The sequence below is a fragment of the Gigantopelta aegis genome, chromosome 10, assembly GCF_016097555.1.
Source record: "Gigantopelta aegis isolate Gae_Host chromosome 10, Gae_host_genome, whole genome shotgun sequence".
Lineage (NCBI taxonomy): Eukaryota > Metazoa > Mollusca > Gastropoda > Neomphalida > Peltospiridae > Gigantopelta > Gigantopelta aegis.
Genome location: NC_054708.1, coordinates 35,513,854 through 35,533,400, shown reverse-complemented (window position 1 = coordinate 35,533,400; position 19,547 = coordinate 35,513,854). Strand labels below are relative to the sequence as shown.

General features: G+C 37.1%; 1 protein-coding gene across 2 annotated transcripts in view; it reads right to left on the bottom strand.

Moving 5' to 3' along the window:
• LOC121383308 (WD repeat-containing protein 91-like) overlaps positions 1–19,547 on the bottom strand; it is a 33,780-nt gene that overhangs the window by 12,544 nt on the left and 1,689 nt on the right. For both annotated transcript variants that reach the window (XM_041513257.1, XM_041513256.1), the window contains exons 2-10: positions 17,486–17,750; positions 16,964–17,086; positions 14,956–15,038; positions 13,225–13,343; positions 12,470–12,854; positions 11,815–12,043; positions 9,481–9,512; positions 8,578–8,672; positions 1,950–2,046 (exon numbers count right to left, since the gene is read on the bottom strand). In XM_041513257.1, coding sequence (XP_041369191.1) covers positions 1,950–2,046; positions 8,578–8,672; positions 9,481–9,512; positions 11,815–12,043; positions 12,470–12,854; positions 13,225–13,343; positions 14,956–15,038; positions 16,964–17,086; positions 17,486–17,633 — 1,311 coding nt within the window. In that variant the 5' untranslated portion in view covers positions 17,634–17,750. The remainder of the gene's footprint in view (positions 1–1,949; positions 2,047–8,577; positions 8,673–9,480; positions 9,513–11,814; positions 12,044–12,469; positions 12,855–13,224; positions 13,344–14,955; positions 15,039–16,963; positions 17,087–17,485; positions 17,751–19,547) is intronic.

Below are 19,547 nucleotides of genomic sequence, written 5' to 3'. Positions count from 1 at the left end.
TTAGACTGTTTTTATGCCAAGTTAAACCACAGGACCACTTCGGGAACCAATCAAAACAGTTTTTAAATATTTAGTGAAAGACAGTTGATTAAACCAAGGCCTGATTAGCAGGTTGAAGTCTTTTATATCTACTTCCATACAGACAATTAGAACATACCACAGCTTTGTTATACCCACAGTGAAGCACACTCTCTCTACTAAGAGAATGAGTGAAAAGACCCATTTATTTAGTTTTAAAACTCCTTTTGATTAGCAGGTTGAGGTCAAATATTTATACGGTAATGATTTCACCTTCTCAACACGTGCCCACTAATTATACCATACATTGACAGATTTGTTGCAATACTAATTTCATACACACCACCAGTTGCATATTAGTTGCTAAATGATGTTATGTTTTATAAGCAAAATCATCTTCCTTTGTTGTTGAATTAAGTTGGAAGTAATTGTCAAATTCACATTCTTTGAAGGTAGGTAATAAATAAAATACAACACTTGTGAACTTTCGTTTGGTCAGATACCAAGGGAAGTGAAAATGAGTGTAGCTTTCTATATATACAGTGAAACCCCTCAAAACCGGACAGCCATAGGACCAAGGAAAAAGTCTGGTTTTGAGGGGTATCCGGTTTACAGAGGTTTCAGTATTGAGGTAAATCGTTTGTTGGTTGGTGTTCTCTACTGATATAGTAACTAATAAAACTGCCAAAAAAACAGGTACACTTTCAAACTTTCGAATTATTTTAAGTTTATCATCAAGTGATAATTCAACATGGCGGCGTTTCGCTTGACGTTCCGACATGTCCAAAGTAAATAGTAAAATGAAACACTGTTGACACATTTCCACCAAACCAAGCCAAACAATTTTACTCTTAATTACACTTTATTTTGAACTTTGCAAAGATAAAAAAAAAAAAAAAAAAAAATGGGTTCAAACAATTGGAAAAATTAATTAAATTCCTAGTTGCTTTGCCGTTCAATGTGGTGATAGTGAGACGTACATGTAGGCTATGAAAAGGAGCTCAATCAAATTTGTAAGTTAATCTAACTTTGTAACAATCGAGCTCAGAATAAAGGGAGTACATGTGTTTCCTCCAGTTATTTAAACACCAAAGCTGTTAATTAATCCCTTAATTGGTATTTGTCAATTGCACATCAGTGACACTAAAGCATGCGCACATGTAATTAGCTCCGTGTACACAATCACGTTATCAGCTGAGTGGGTATTCAAAGTATAAGTAATGCAGTAATGATTGACATCGGTGTGACCATCTGGTTTTCTGGGGTAAAATTTGCATTAAAGGAACACAATGGGATTGGATAATTTCGTCCAGGGCAGTTTAGAGGGGTTTCTGGTTTAGAGGTGTAAATTTTAGTGTTAAAAGATATGTAAATCACGGGACCATGTAAAACATCTGGTTTTGACAGAATTCCAGTTTACTGAGGGGTTTCATTGTATATATCTGTGTGTGTGTGTGTGTGTGTGTGTGTGTGTGTATGCATGCACGCACGCACACACACACAGAACACACACACACATACATATACATACATACACATGCACAGTTACACACCAACATCTTAACACATACCACAATGTTTGACAGACCCAACATGAAGCACAAGCTGAATCTGAAAGCCTTACCATTAAGTTATATGCAAGTCAGGAAAGTTTTACAATCATTTTCCTGCGACCTATGGAAACCGTACCACAAAATTATATGTCAATCTGACAAGTTTGGAAATTTAGCAACATTTCAACTGAAACTGGGAATTTTTAACTTAACTTCCAAAAATATAAAATTAGGTTGATGGATAACACCAACTTGTCAAATGATGGTAATAATGATGCTGCATAATAAAATAATTCAAAAATTTTATGTTAATATTATAGCAGTTATAATATACAAGCAGAAACTTAACACACAAAAAATAAAATCCCAATTCATTACCCATCTGTCAGACTTGCTAGCCCAGTCCAAGGACAGGAAAGCAGACTTGGACATGACAGTTGCCATGGTAGCAGGCTGCGGACTCCAGGTCCAAACTCTAAAAAGAAAAATATATATTGTTTAATTAATATACTAAGTTCAGTCCTCTGAGAATTAAACACAAAAACAAATTCAGGTAACCTAGAATATCCCAGATTTAATGTATGAACAAAAAATAATAATAAAAAATAAGAAATAAGTGGTGCTAGGTAATAGTCAGGTTCATTATGTCAATAAAAGAACTTTCGTTCAGAATTTATGGAGATTAGCAAACCCGTACATTTTTGAAAAGACTATAACAAGAGCAATATGGAAACCAATGTTTACATTTGCGCAGATTCCCGTATGGCCGCCAATTTGGATTTTCAAAATGGCCACCGTAAAATAAGAATTTCCAGGTATCTCAGCTTCTAACTGACACAGAAAGTCCAGTTAAAATGTTAATCCTATGTTTTCGAGCCCACGGAATCCAAAAATGACATCAAATAAGTGATAAGGAACATCCAAACCAAGAGAAAGAATATTGCCAAATGAAAAAATGAACATATTTACATTGTCGGTAAAGATATGTCTATCTCAATTGAAGTCGTGAAAATATGTTCTGTATCTCATGAACAGATTACATATTATCATCATCGTCATCATCACTGTCCTTATTTCCAATGTTACAGTCTTCATCATTTGCACATTCTGTATCGCACAAGCACAGTTCTGTGCACGGTAATTTATTCCTTCTGCATGGAGCAGCTGGTTTTGCACTGGCATCTGACCAACTCGATGATGGCTTGTGGTGCAGGAAGAACCTTGGTAGTCACGGGCAGCATATGATCACCTGTGTCCTTAAAGTAGCCGAATTGCAGTGGGTCAAAAGGCTGTTGCTGCATGATGGTGGCTTGGCACCATACCCGACTTTGTAACCGCATGCGCTTGATGTGTTCTTCAAGGGCCCCAAGTGTAGGAGGTAACTTGTTGCTTTCAGCAAGTTGTTTGCAGGACAGATACCATCTTAGATCAGGTTAAACTTGTAATGCAGACACCCTTTGGACAGTACCTCAAGCAAACAAACTTTGTCAATTCGTCTTTCACCTCCTGCGTTAGATCACCTTCCTCTGGAAGTGCCATGAGTGCTCTGGGTAAGTCCACGTCAGCCTTCATGTACTGTTGAAACCATTGTCTTTTGCCTATTCCTGAGAATTTTCCAATGTTGTATGCTCCAGTGAATGCGTGGAATATAGGTAAAGTCTGTGCCTTTAACTTGCCTAAAGCTCTCCAGATTGGCTCAATATCCACCAGTCCTGATACCATTGACAGCGATGTCCTTTTACAGAGTTTGTCATAGTGTGCCACGGCCAGAACCAAGACGTCTGATTCAGGAGTGAAGAAAATTAGTTGTGCGTCAGGACACCGCTAGGACACCTCTGCTGCCAGGCAGATCATGAGAGTGTCAGCCTCTTCTTGGTTGTTGTCTTCAAAGTGCAGGTTTCTGTTGCTTCTGGTGTGACCTATGTTGATGTGATGACTAACTGAGGTGAGGTTTTTTTGTAATCGAGGGTTGCTTTAGCAAGGTATTCTATCAAGTCTGCTTTTGTTTTTTCATGTGATAGAAACCGTGTCAGTGGGATGTGTTTGATCTTCGTATCGTCTGATATCTGGTACTGTATAGTTTTTCCATGTCGTCGTCTGTCTCTAGTTTTCTCTTTCAGTGAGTCGGGTCTGTAGGTATCAAAGACCAGGATAACCTCACTGAATCCTGCTGTCAAACTCGTGAGCCTGTCATTGAAACTCTGGGCTAGATCTTTTACTGTGTTGAGTGTATCTGTTTGTTTCGTCATCTTCTGGACAAGAACCATTCCGTCAACAATGGCAATCTTTAGATTTGTTGAGGATGTTGCAAATGATGACACAGGATCTGTCTATTTATTGGTTCTATCCGTGTTTGCCAACTCCACGAGATTGTGTATCAGTTTGGATTTGTCAGTGCATGGCAACATTGATCCATCTGGTGCAAAAAGTGCTCTTGGAGTCACGGATCTTTACAATCTGCTTCATGCTGCCGGACATATACATCTTGTTGTTCTGCTTTTTGACTGGTGCCCAAAGACTGACATCTCCATTGATACGTTCAGCGACATAATCTTCATAAAGCTCCTGTCCAATGTCATCAACATTCAAGATTTGCTGAACATATTCTTGTGGTATATATGCATGTGTGCTGAAATTGTACAGCTGGTTACCTTCGACAGCAAACGGGTTACCGTGGTTCAATATTGCAGCTTTGATTTTGTCAACGGCTTCATGTTCTTGCTTGACAACTGTGGGTCGTATATCATGGTGTGCTTCTGGCTTGTTGGTCTGAAGCCCGAACTGCCCTTTAAACTCGGTTGAGAGGCATGACATTTCTGAAGAAGCCAAGAAGAACCGCTGCCTAGCATTCACATTATTTGAAATGCCAACTAAGCCAGAATGAACCTTCATCATCCTATTGAGATGCTCACAGACATGGTCTGCACCTATTGAGACAAACGGGATCTCGCTCTTGGTGACAGATATGTTTCCATCTTCAAGTTCTCGCCATGTTGCTGGATACTTAGTCTTCATTTCATGCATGTCGGCTATGTACCTTGGCCAGAGGCGTTTATATTTTATTCAATCCAATGCAAAAAACAGCTTATTGAGTGCTTCTCCAGCTTCCAGATATAGAGCAAGATCAGCATTTCTGGATGCTTCAACAAAGAACAAGATGGTTTCAACCCGGTGGAGGTAATTCATAATTGACTTAAACATAGCGTTAGATGACTTCCGATCTTCCCAAATTTTCAGCTGTTGAATGACATCTTCATTGGTCAGGACTTGAAGCAGGTTAGTGTTAGCAATCCTGATGGTTTCTGGTCCACTTGTACCACAAGCTGTGATGGTGCAGGCTTCCTGTAACCTTTTTGTTGGAATCGAGCTGACTTCCTTTAGATGTGGCAACTCTGTGAAGAACTGTTCCAGAGCAAGTTCATACATAGCCATGTACGTGTGAATGTGTGCTCGGAGTGTTCTCTTGTAGTGGCTGCACTTGAGGATCTGTCTTGTTGTAGCGGGCCCATATAAATCTGCCTCAATCCATGCATCATCGATACCAGAATTTTCTATTGAGGTTCCCAGAGCCCTCAGAGCAGCCATCACAGCATGCAGCTCCCCAAGTCTTGGAACAACTTCGTTTTTCAAGCTGGATTTTGCATTTAGCAACTGTACTGCCCTCTCGTACAGTGCCATGTCAAAAGTTATGACAGTTGGATGGTCATGACCAACTACCAAGTTCTTCAATTGAGATGCTTGCAGCATCACAGTCAGCATTGTAGACCACTCATGTGCAACCTCTGGAAGTAGGGGCAAAGCACCTACCCGAGTTAGTGATTGACCAGATGACACAAGTGATCTGTAGCCAGCCCAGCCTGGGATCTTTCCTTGCGATCCACTTTCTGCTGATCTTGAGAGAGCAAATGCAATCATCCAACCAATAGTGGTTGGTTCATATGATTCAGCAACACCCGTGGAACATACTTTAAATTCTTTTTCTCTCTTGTGTGGCCTAGGTTTTGGTTTACTACACGGCTTGATGGGTACATGATACCGAAGAACTGATATGTTTTGGGCATCACCAAGTTCCAGATTGGGTGCGATTGGTTCTCCGGGTGCATCAGCCTTCTGATACACTGCTGTGATTGTGCCATGTGTGGTGCCTTTGCCATCTACAGTATCCTCAGCAAAGTCTTTATTATCAATGGCGAAGAAGACAAATGTACCCTTTTTGAGGAAAGGTGGTACATACTGTCCATCAAATTGTTTTGTATTTTCCACAACAGCATTGGTAATTGCCGTTTCTAAGAGCAAGGTACGACTATATGATACACAGTAGTTCTGTGCATGGAGGGGGTCCACCAGCATCTTGTTCCTTGTGTCATGATGAACAGTGAGTGCTAAGCCTAGGACCTGTGGATTCTCTCATGAATGTGGTGTTCGGAATGTGTCAGAGGCTTTCTTGGGTACGTGTTGCACTTGTCTCCTGGTTTTGAAGGCATACATTATATTTTGACATATGATCAAAGCAGATCTGTCAACTGTCCTACTTTTCATCTCTGTTTGCAGCTGTTCGTCAGATCCCACCAAAATCCACCGTATCAGACTGTAAAGAAAGGTGGGGATATCGTCTCTTGTGCTGGATACTGTAATTGTTTCTGTTTTCTTCTTCTCTCCAGCAAATTGTATAATGCTGTCACGTACCAGTTTTGCAGTTTTGTATATCATCTTTGTGTTTTCCATTTCACTAGTGACATTTTGCATCAAGGAAGAGTTGACCATATCGTCTTCACATGCTTCAAGACAGTAAAGAACAGATGGTTTCCTTCTGTCTTTCTGCCTCACTGACTTTACTGTTGGTAATTCTGAAAGAATTTTATCCTTTAGCCATTGTCGTGTCAGAGTTGGAATATGCTTTTTTGCTTCATCATTGCCACCAAGCATTGATATGTAGGTTGTCTCGATGGCATCCATGGGTAGATAAGCCTTGTTTTGTGTTTGGAAATCAACGAGGTTGATCTGTTTAATCAAGCATGATATTTGCATAAGTTGGTCTGTATTTGTAGACTTGGCTTGATTACAGGTGTCATCCCTCAGGACATGGAATACGTGTCGTGTCCAGCATACTTTGTGGTATCTCACATCAATCGCATGAGAGTCACTTGGTGAGATTGCACTGTTTAGTCTTGTCATTAATGCTGGATCTTGAGATATTTCAACAGCTAGTCTAAGTGCCTTCCCAGCGTTTTCAGTTCGTAATGTGAACAGATTCTGATCATCATCCTTTTGACAAAAGAAGCAGTGAGCCTTTGTCAAAGTTTCTGTCGCAGATCTAGTGAAAGGTGCTGAGTTGCCCGGTGTTTCTGATTCCTTCATTTCAGATCTTGTTCTTTTATGTTAAACATTTTTTCGCAAAATAGCTTCCTGTAGACATGGCATGCTGTAAGCGGTCCCTTGCTCGCTGTATGGATATTTGATTTTTGCATTAGAATAACAACCACGATGCCACATGGGTTTCTTTTTAATGAATGTTTCTTTGTTGAATTGTTTTAGGTGTCCATGGATGTTAACATATGTTCCATCCTGTAAGCTGGCCCTTTCTTCCACAACATCGAGTAGTTTCTGATATGATTCTGTTCTGGGATTTTGAACAAGCGTTTCCTTTACTGGCACTAGACTCCTGACAAAGAATACACAGTTTCCAGTCAATTGTGTGCATGGATGACTTGACAAAACATGGCTTGCCTGTTCCTGTGTCTTCATTCATGATGATTTAGGCACTGAAAAGAAAGAAAACACACCAACACCAAGTTAAGCATGCACTACTTATGTCAGTATTTGGCTGGAACTGCTGAAAGAAAATTATAGACTTTTGTAACAATATTTTTGCCTAAACATGAACTCTTCCTTCTGTTGACAACTGGCTGAAAATAAATCGTATATTAGCAATAACTTGTTCCTAAATCTTCTGTACTGAAAAGAAAGAACCACAACCATATAAAACAAAACCAGGTTAATCATGTACTACACGTACTTGTGTGAGTGCTTGGCTATATCAAAACTTCTCTTTTGTAGCAATATTTACGACTTAAAATGAACTCTGCTGTTAACAATCGGCTGAAAATGAATGACATATCAGGCATAGAGATTTTAAAATGCCATCAGTGGGTTCCTTGGGCCTGAAAACATAGGATTAACATTTTAAATTAACTTTCTATGTCAATTAGAAGCCGATATATCTGAAAATTCTTATTTTATGGAGGCCATTTTGAAAATTCAAAATGGCGGCCATACGGGCATTAGTGCAAATGTAAACATTGGTGTTCAGATTCCTGATGTCATAAGCTTTCCAAAAATGTGCTGCTTTGCTAATCTCCATAAATTTTGAATAAAAGTACATAATGAACCTGACTATAATTTGCTAGAAAGAAATCTTTAATATTTCATGGGTCTACTTTTTGAGTCATGCAACCTAAGTGATGAGTATAACGTGACCATTAACCTGACAAAGCTACAGTAAGAGAAACTTGTCTGTTATACAAGGCATGCTGCTATCCAAGGCAGGCCTCTATGTTTTTCAAGACATTCTGAGACCCGGCTCCTTTCATTTCTACTTATTTTCATTCTTATATATCCAATTAAGGTTCAAGCACACTGTCCTAGGCACTCAGCTATCTGGGCTGTCTGTCCAGGACAGTGGATTAGTTGTTAGTGGTTAGTGAGAGAGAAGAGGGTGTAGTGGTCTTACACTTACCCATTGAGTCATTAAAACTCGCCTTATGTTCAGTAGCTTAACCACAACACCACCGAGGCTGGTCTAATCGAGGCATGCTTATATTAAAGGCAGGCCACTATTCAAGGATTTACAATAAGTACATAAGAGAAGTCCTTGGCATCCATGGCCTAAAATAATGTTTCTACAACGTTTAGAATACCTGTTATGTTTAACATAAAAGTTTAACAAGACATAACGTATTCCATATTGACAAATTTATTCTGATATGTAAGTGATACATCTACTTACTTGACAATTCCGTCAACATCCAAACTGGAAATGTACTGACCAGACATGCTAAATTTACAGTACGATATGGCAGAATGGTGTTCACCATACTCTTCCTGTAACAAACAATGTGTTAAATAGGCTTCATATTGTAAATCTTACACAGAACTTCTGCAAAGTATTTTTTAAAAAACATATATTATTAATTTAATATTATTATATCATAATATATGAACACTACATACAGTTGATTCATTTCACATAATCAATATACCATTATTTTATTTTTGTTAAATTATTTAAATACATGTATAAATACCAGGCTTTCTGTCAGAAAATAATTTGAGGGGATGTAATAAAAACAAAACAGATCATAAGTGGCCCTACTAGGTGGTTATGGGTTTGAATTGTTTTGAAATTGGACACTGCATTTCATGTTCTTTAACAAATTTTAAACCGCAGTTTTTTTAATATAATCTTTCTAAAAAAAATTAAAATGTATCAATTAATTTTACCCTTCGTACCCTCTGGTACAAACCCTGGGTTTTTTTTTTTTAAATATTGCAATAACAACTTAAATACGAACACCAGTCAAAACATTTCACAGAACATGTTCAATTGTTATTCTACTATATTCTAGCATTCATGGAATTAAGATACATAACTCATGTGAATGTTGACAGCTGTGTTTAGGAAGACTGGTCGTGTCTTGACTACAGTCGAGAATGGGTTTTTTAAAGTTAGTTTTGCACATCTTGACCACAGTCGAGAATGGGAGAGAAAGAGTTAAACCCATCACACCTCAGGCATGCTCTAACATTGAGCTACAACTCACCTGATTGACAAACAGTGTAAAGATCTAAAAATTAACTCATAATATTTCCTGGAGTTCGTTCACATTTCAAAACCAATATTTAAACTCACTTGACTCAAGAGTAGAAAAGGACAATCCCCATCTGAAAAAAAAACCCCAAAAACAATTGCAGTTTATTTGTATAAACAATATTGTGATGAGCTTGCTTAAATCAATAAATATTGTTCACATCACTTGTTGGATCACCAATTAAGGTTAAATATAAGATGAAATAAGGTTTTAATTAATGTAAAGAGAATAATTTTTGTGCAAGCCAACATCAACTGATTATTAGGAAGGGATCTATTAACTGAACTGTTGCATCAATATATTCAAGTGTTATAAAGTGCATTTGAATTTACGAAGATTTCATTTACCATAACTTAAGCTGTCCTTTTAATTAAGATATAACATGAACAACTGATATAATATGAATCTTTTACAAAAAACAAGCATCAAACTGACTAAGTCAGTGTTACTACCAGAAAGATATTTTTGGGTATGGCGCTATGGAACTGAATGCAACCACAGTCAACAGGTGGTATGGGGAGTCTCCCCCAGAAAGAAAATGGGTTATGTTTAGGTGTTAGGGTTAAGAAAATAATACAGTGATGATAAGAAAGAGCAATTTTGTTAAAAAGTTAATTTTAAAAAATAAAATCTGCCAACAAATTTGGGTATGGCACCATACCCATTTTACCCTCTGGTAGAAACCCTGCAAGCATTAACAGTGGGGTTTAGTTTGTTGTTAAATGCAACCCCTAACGTCTGAGGAAGATGGGCATTGCTAATTTAAAATGGTACTACACCAAAATAAACTGAGAAGCTTCTATAACTTTTAAGTCAGTCAGCTTATGACAAATATCAACAATATATTTCATTACATTTTAGTGTTTATATTCAATTAAGGGTCAGGCACACTGTCATGGGCTGTATGTTCAGGACAGAAGTTAGTGGTTATTGAGAAGGAAGTTGCAGGGCTCACCTTGTCCATTGCCAAGTTAGCCAATTGCTAATTTTTATACAAAGTGGCTACAACATTTTGTCTTTGGCTAACAAAATATACAGCAAATAAACCACACAATTTTCGAGGAGATACTCTACACATCTGAGAATTGGCTAAAACAAAATTTAGCCCCGAATTGGTGACGTGACCCTACATGTATACCTTCCTACTGTTGTAATAATAACAATATAATAATAATAACAAGCATTCTGAGAGAACTGCTAAAGCAATACATGTGCCCGCCAATTTTTCTTATCTCCTAAATTCAAGGGTCATAACTTTGAAAAGTGGGTCAATCACCACAAAACTTCAACTTATTGATCTGTAAAGCTATATACAAATGATAAAGCTATATACAAAATTTCATCTTGATATCTCCAGGCATTGCAAAAATCTGTAAAATACAATTCCACATCTCCTAAGTTCAAGGGCCATAACTCCGTTAAAAATAGGTAAATTGCCATGGACGTTAAACTTGATCTGTAACAGTATGTGAAAAACCTATACAAAAAATTTCAGCTCAACATCTAAAGGTCTTCTGAAAACATTTCTGGAATTTTTTTTTCTAACATACATCTCCTAAGTTCAAGGGCCATAACTGTGTCAAGAATAGGTAAATCGCCATGAAAGTCAAACTTGATTTGTAACAGTATGTGATAAACCTATACACAAAATTTTAGCTCAATATCTAAAGGGCTTCTGAAAAAAAAGTCCGGGAAATATTTTTTCAAAGCCAAATTCCATCAAAAATGGGTAAAGCATCATGAAAGTCAAACTTGATCTGTAACAGTACATGATGAAACTATATACAAAATTTCAGCTCAATATCTCAAAGCCTTCTGCATAGAAACATCTGGAAAACGTATGTGGGACAGACAGACGGACGGACGGATGGACAGACAGACAGACAGACAGATGGAGATGAAACCTAAAGTCCCCTCCGGTTGGACCAGTAGGGGATTCATTATAATACTTTATTTAATGAAGGTAACTCAATTAGTACAAAACTATTCTCCCCTGAGGTCTTCTCTACCAATCAAATTGCATTACATTATGACAATATGTAATATAATATGAAATATAAACTATACAATATATACAAATGTACAAGGCAGATGTGCTTATACAACTCTGTTTTTATAGTATTCAACAATATGGATGGTGATAATTACATCTTATCAAAATAGTATTTAAAGCAATTCTTTTTAAATATATTAACGATTCCTACACCTTTTGACATCAATTAGTGTGAACTGTTCCATATAGTAACACCAAAATAATGAAGACTTTTTTTGAAGTGTTTTATCTTTGGTTTTGGTGCTAAAATATTTCCCTTCTATGCACTCAGTGACCACCGAGGTTAGTAATAACAAATCCCATTACCAGTAAGTACATGTACCTGGTATTTGGGTCACACTTCCAGTGACCGGTGCAGGTGGTATTATTGATACAGGCTCCCTTGTATCCGACTTCACTTTATGTGTCTCTGTTGCTGCTGAGTGTGCAGGGCTTGATGGTTCGGACTTCAGTTTGTCAAATGTTGTCATGGTAACGGAATGACCTGCTGACACAGATCTAAGCACAGGTAGTGGATTTGTGGACATCTCCTTGGCAACTGGTTCACTTTCCTGCAAAGAAACTTAGATGATACAAATGCTTATTGGCTAACTATAGTTTGCAACAACTATTGATGTTGGAAAAAGTTAATAGCTTTAGAAAGAGCCCCAAAAGACCATTTATGTTTCTTTAAAACCAGAAACATCATCTATTTATTTACTGTATGATAAGCAATTCATTTACCATATGATACAGGCTTGTGAAAAATTGCAAGAATGAGTGTTTCATTTGTAGATCACTTGTGCCAGCCTCATTTTGTGTAAACCAATTTTAGTTTACATATTACATTTAGGAAATCATTTACCTGGCCATGATGGTTAAGCAAAAATGAAATGGGTTACCTTAATTTTTTTTAGTAAATGGTTTACACAAATCTTCAATTCTCAGAGGCCTGTGACAGCATTGTGTATTTAACAGACATGTACCATGGAACTTACTTTATTATCGGAGGATCTTTTTATATCACCAAGTAATTCCCTCCTTTGTTTCTCAAACTCCACAGCTGACATTCGATGCTTCGGCCGTGTGTCTTGGCTTGCTATAGCAACAGATGGAAGATGGGGAGAGGATGAATACTGAATGCTTCCGACTTGTGCACACGCTGCTTGTGTATTCCCCGCCGGTGCAGAAGCATGCTTACTCTTCGGGGGCGGAGGCTTATTCACTGGGGCAACAACTTGACGAACGACTGACGGTTTTACTTTGGGAGCTTTCGAGTCCAGTTTCAGTCGAGTGGTGTCAGGTTTCTTCTTGCCAGTAAGTGGAGAAGACAAACTGAGAGGAAATAGCCTTTTCTGCTGCTTTTCAAGAACAGTGTTTTCACTACAACATAATTCAGTCAATTACATGATTCATAGGTTCTGTCTCTCACATCATTACATAATCATAGCATAACTGAATAAATATTAAAACACAGTTCAATACATAACAATACCATTCAATTAATTATAACATGTTTTTAAGAACCTACACAACTCAATACATGACAAAACAATTCAATATATTAAAACATAGATCAATACACTGCAGTATCATTTAAAGTTTAATACATATCTATATTATTCTTCTAAAGGAAGCTGCATTATACAGCAAAAACACTGGAACACTTTATCTCTGTGTTTTTTCATCTGGAATATTTTAATAATATTTTATGCTTTAAAATGACAGATTGATAATTATATTTAAAACCTACTCTGATAATCCCGAAAAGTCGTACACAAGTTCTGATGACTGGCAGTGGTTAAATTCAGGACTTCTTCTTTCAATGCATGAAACCTGCTCATCATCTTCCTTCTGAGCCAAAGTTACAATCTATAAATTAATAAATAGAGTAAAACTTTTAAAGGAAACACAGCGGTTAAATAATATTTATTTAATTTTTTAAATTATCAACATTCTATATAATACTAATATACTAAGAGAGAAAACAAAAAGCTATAATGGTTGAAATGAAAAGGTAATTTTAATGAGTCAGATAAAATGTATTTTTGAATTTAATCTTCGTCCCGTTAAAGTGACAGACCCAAGTTTAAACACTATGGCATATTTTTCACTATCAGATAACTGAAATCAAACATTTAGATTTTAATTTTTCACTATTTAGAATCTGCATTTCCGTACATCTGAAAGTGCATCTGGTCATCCTGGTGTTTCTAATACCACAAAATGCATTTTTTATATTTTAAAAAATACACGTACCTCTGAGAAATAATAAATATAGTCTATTTTTAAAGAGTATTTATCCATTTTAATGTCACTGACTCTTGTTTCACTCTGTTGTAGTTTTATCCAGATGTTGTATATTTCTTCTTAGTCAACATTCTGAACAAGTTGAAACTCAGGTCTGTGACTTGAATGCACAACAATTAATATAAATATCACAAATGATGGTTAGATATAAGATGGTAACTAAACCGATTAGCAAATATTTTGTCTTGTACAAATATGTCAAAGATATGTATGCTTTACTACCATTTGCTTGACCTCAGGCATTCACTACCATTTGCTTGACCTCAGTCTTAAAGGCATTCATTCACAGATCATTGACCTAATTAATGGCCCAGCAAAGTAGGATCTGAAAATAATATATACATTTGATTTGTCCCTGAAAGTACTTTATTTAACCATATACATTAACCACTACATTCCACTTATTACTGATATTATTATTGGCCCATAAATCAGAAAGAATAGTGGTTTTGAGCCAGGAGTCATTTTAAAAAATTATATTTGGTTTTTCACCAGGAGTGCAAAAACAGTTTAGCTGTCATGAGGCTTGGTATTCATACACCAGATTTTCCTTGTGGTAAAAGTGAATAATTTTCAAACAAGCTGATTCTGTGAAAAATCTAATAGATACGCCTGTACTGTTTGATCAGTCGTTTTCATAAATATATGTGTCATATGTGCCAACTCCCACTTGCGTGTGGTTTGTATGGGTGTGAATATTGTCCAAAAGTTTGGGGACATCGACTATTGGGTGTCACAAAAAGTGTTATTTGTTCTAGATCAATTACATGCAGAATCCTGTTTAATGGAAAGCGGGCGTAACAGTGAAGAAAAACACAAAATTGAAGTAAACAAAATATACCAATGTTTTTTCCCCCAATTAACTTTATTTTTAATTAATAAATAACCAATTGATATTATCAATCAGATCCACAAAAATGTTGAAACAGGTCAAGTTTTTTATTTGCTTCTTTGCACCAATTTGTCACTACTTTAGGAGAAAAATGTTTTTATTTCTACAACCAATGACCTTTTCTATGATTAAACCAACAAAAGATCTCACAGCTCTATTTAAATTTCTGACAAATCACTTTTACCATGCCACTATTCAATGGGATTTTCCATTGCATACAGCCATACTTTATTTCTATAATGCCTATCAAAAATATGAAAAATGTCAACAGTGAAATATTACCTGTTTTTTCAATGATTCATTTTCTTCCAGTAAAAGTTTCATTCTTCGGTAATCATGCTCAAAATTCAGCAGCGTAGGTACAGGTGGGATCCATTAAAGAAAATAACAGATGATACTAAGAATGATAGTTTTTGGCACGAGTCCTTTTGTTAATGTTTTTTCCGACACGAGTCTCAAGAAAATCAATCCTTGGGGAGAGTTTTAGCAAGCTTCAAGGATTGATTTTCTTGAGATGAGTGTCAGAAAAACCATCTACAAAAGGACGAGTGCCAGAAATATTTTCTAGTTCAAACATACTTATGATTTTAGCAAATTATTATAAAATTCCCAGCATATTATTTTTGTACTATGACATCACAACCCTGCTCACAGCCGATATATATTACGTCACCAGAAGGAATGCATACAGAATCACATATTACTTGACGTCACAACCCTGCTCACAGCCGATATATATTAAGTCACCAGAAGGAATGCATACAGAATCACATATTACTTGACGTCACAACCCTGCTCACAGCCGATATATATTAAGTCACCAGAAGGAATGCATACAGAATCACATATTACTTGACGTCACAACCCTGCTCACAGCCGATATATATATATTAAGTCACCAGAAGGAATGCATACAGAATCACATATTACTTGACGTCACAACCCTGCTCACAGCCGATATATATTAAGTCACCAGAAGGAATGCATACAGAATCACATATTACTTGACGTCACAATCCTGCTCACAGCCGATATATATTACGTCACCAGAAGGAATGCATACAGAATCACATATTACTTGACGTCACAACCTTGCTCACAGCCGATATATATTAAGTCACCAGAAGGAATGCATACAGAATCACATATTACTTGACGTCACAATCCTGCTCACAGCCGATATATATTACGTCACCAGAAGGAATGCATACAGAATCACATATTACTTGACGTCACAACCCTGCTCACAGCCGATATATATTAAGTCACCAGAAGGAATGCATACAGAATCACATATTACTTGACGTCACAATCCTGCTCACAGCCGATATATATTACGTCACCAGAAGGAATGCATACAGAATCACATATTACTTGACGTCACAACCCTGCTCACAGCCGATATATATTACGTCACCAGAAGGAATGCATACAGAATCACATATTACTTGACGTCACAACCCTGCTCACAGCCGATATATATTACGTCACCAGAAGGAATGCATACAGAATCACATATTACTTGACGTCACCTACCTTTGATTATGGAATGACATAATCTCCAAAACAACAAGTTCGTTTAACCATATTTTATCTAACAAATGCCATGATTATTGTTAACTAATTTTATGCAGTGTACGTATAACTGCAATTTGTATAAATACTGCATGTTTCATTTCCTGCAATCGCGAAGTGCATGTGTGCTCTCGACTATGAGTGCAAAATTAACAAAGACAAAGGAAATAAACAAATCTGCAGTTAACTATTCACTGATGCGAACAACTATTGGTTTTTTTACAAATTTACAACAAGATTTACTTGTGTAATCATATTGATTAATGTCTGCAAACATGTCTCTTGACATGTGCAGTCTCAGCTGACCATAAAACATGAACTAAATTCACATTGACAGCTTGGGATACAAAATGTATTTGTCTTTCGGCCCTGAACTAGCATGTGTATTGACATGCATTGTCCGTCAGATTTTACTACTTTGGTTGAACATGTGATATTTACGCTGTATTCTGGATGACATGGTTTCTGGTCACCGGTCGCCAATTGAACCTTTTCTAATATAATTATTCTTGAGGTGATGGATAGATTATGTAACCATTTGTTCACATCAAAAGATATAAAATGGCTTAGCCAATATTTTAGCCACTTTTTTGTAAAAATTAGCCAATGGCTAATTTGGCTATCTGAGCCCTGAAAATTTCAAAACTGTTTCAGAACTATTTATTTAGTCAGATTAGGATTGTCTACGTAACTGAGAGAGATGACAAAAGGATATGCATTGCTTGCAGAATCACGCTGAGGAAGTTGTGAAGTGACAGAGTCAAGGTATCCTGCCATTGTTTGCTGAAATACATGGCAAATGTAGCATTCTCCTGAGGACTGGAAAGGAATGGAAATGCTGAAGAAAAAAAACAAGTGTTAAATTTGTAGTTATCTAATTTATAAAATATAGCACAGGGAGACCCAGTTTCAATGAGCATAAGCAATCCATTTCAAAGCATATCAATATTTATAAACAGATAGTTTTTATTCAAATAGCTTCCTTTTTATTAGTATTTCTATGCTTCAAGTGAGCATTAAACTGGCTGCTATGCAGCAAAGTTTTCCGCACATGTGTCAAAACTGTAGCATGTATCAGCCATAAATATTAACTGCATCACTTGTTTCATGATTACTGATGCATGGTGTGCACCAACAAAGAATGCCATTAAAACACTGGCAAAAACAACTTACTTTCCTCAGTGAGTACCGATAAATCAAGTTTTAAGTTTTAAAATAAAACCAAACTGGATCTTACTGAACCATTCTCTAAACTCTGGTTGACTGTGCAGCTCCGGGGTCATCTTCTCGAAGAACTCGGTCACTTTGTCGGGGCGGTTCATCTGCTGGGCATTCACCACGTACATCTTCAGCAGACTGACCTCCAGCTTCCTCACACTCAGCATGCATCGCTGCTCCAGACGGGCAAACAGGCGATGGTTCAGATATATCCAGTATTCTCGAAAGTTTGACAGATCATAGTTTGTGATGTAACCGATCAGTTGTTCCACAATTTTATCAACCTGAAAATCAATTGAAAACAGTTATAATTTGCATAACATTATAACATGCAGTCATAGCCAGAGATGGGGGTGGGGTGTCAGTATACTGGTAAATCATAACGAAACAAAAACCCAAATCAAACTGACGAAACTAATAGTGTTAATTGTTCAACTTTAAGGTGTGATAATATTATTGGGAATCATATTGGAGTGGTCTCGGTATGTAATGATAACAAAGACCAAGTTCACGTTCTCCCTTGTGATACTCCAGCTCTGATGAAGTATTAAACCTTTTTCTCACTAACCAATAACCTCTGTCCTGAAAAGACAGCCTAGACAGCTGAAGTGTGTGCCCAGGACTGTATGCTTCGACCTTAATCATAAGCACAAAAATAAGTTTAATAGATAATTAAATATTACGGTTGTCAACAAGTTATCTCCCTTGGCTTTGATGTCTGCTTATTTAAACAGAAGCAGTTATAGTGAACTCAACCTCCTTTATGTTTTTTGGCAGACAGTTTAAAATTGCGCCTAATTCCCTTCATACAAAACTGCACCACCTTTCCATTTGGCATTAATTCTACGGGACATTCCAAATTACATAGCACCCATAACCACCCTCCGCCTGTTACCAACCCCAGTCAGGATGCTGGTGATCTCCTGCACCTGCCAGTGCAGGCAGTAGCTCCTGAACACACCCCACCCTTTCCTGTCCTGGACAGAGGAGCCGGCCGAGGCTGGCACCTGTGCCCAGGACAGGCGTGCGCTACAACAGCTTGTTCTGAATGTGCACGTTAAACACTCTGACTTGACCTGACCAGTGAACTCAATGTGCATCTAGATAATAATATGACGTCACCTAGTACTCTACATACTATTAAATGTTTGTAGTCCTTTCAATGCAGGTATGAACAGTCAGCAGTTCAATGACCTAGTTGGAACTTGCTTAATGCTGGTATATTTACATGTAATTTCGATCATGCCAGATGGGGCTGAGATTCAGATATTTAATAATAACGGTGAAGTTTTAATACTTACTTTTAATCTGTTTTTAGTTCACAAAGTATATTTTATTTTTAACAATTTAGAAGAAAAAAAAACATTTTGAAAAAAAAATCCAATATAGTTGGTACGGTAATTAAGAAAGAAAAAACTGTTTTATTTAACGACGCACTCAACACATTTTATTTAGGGTTATATGGCGTCAGACATATGGTTAAGGACCACACAGATATTGAGAGGAAACCCGCTGTCGCCACTTCATGAGCTACTTTTTTTCGATTAACAGTAAGGGGTCTTTTATATGCACCATCCCATAGACAAGGTAGTACATACCACAGCCTTTGATATACCAGTCATGGTGCACTGGCTGGAACGAGAAATAGCCCAATGGGCCCACCAATGGAGATCGATCCCACACCAAGCGAGCACCTTACCACTGGACTACATCCCGCCAATGCACTGTAATTATGACAAGTAGTCATCAGAGGAAACGGTAATTATGACATGTAGTCACCAGAGGAAATGGTAATTATGACACGTAGTCATCAGAGGAAACGGTAATTATGACATGTAGTCACCAGAGGAAACGGTAATTATGACATGTAGTCACCAGAGGAAACGGTAATTATGACATGTACTCACCAGAGGAAACGGTAATTATGATATGTAGTCATCAGAGGAAACGGTAATTATGACACGTAGTCATCAGAGGAAACGGTAATTATGACACGTAGTCATCAGAGGAAACGGTAATTATGACACGTAGTCATCAGAGGAAACGGTAATTATGACACGTAGTCATCAGAGGAAACGGTA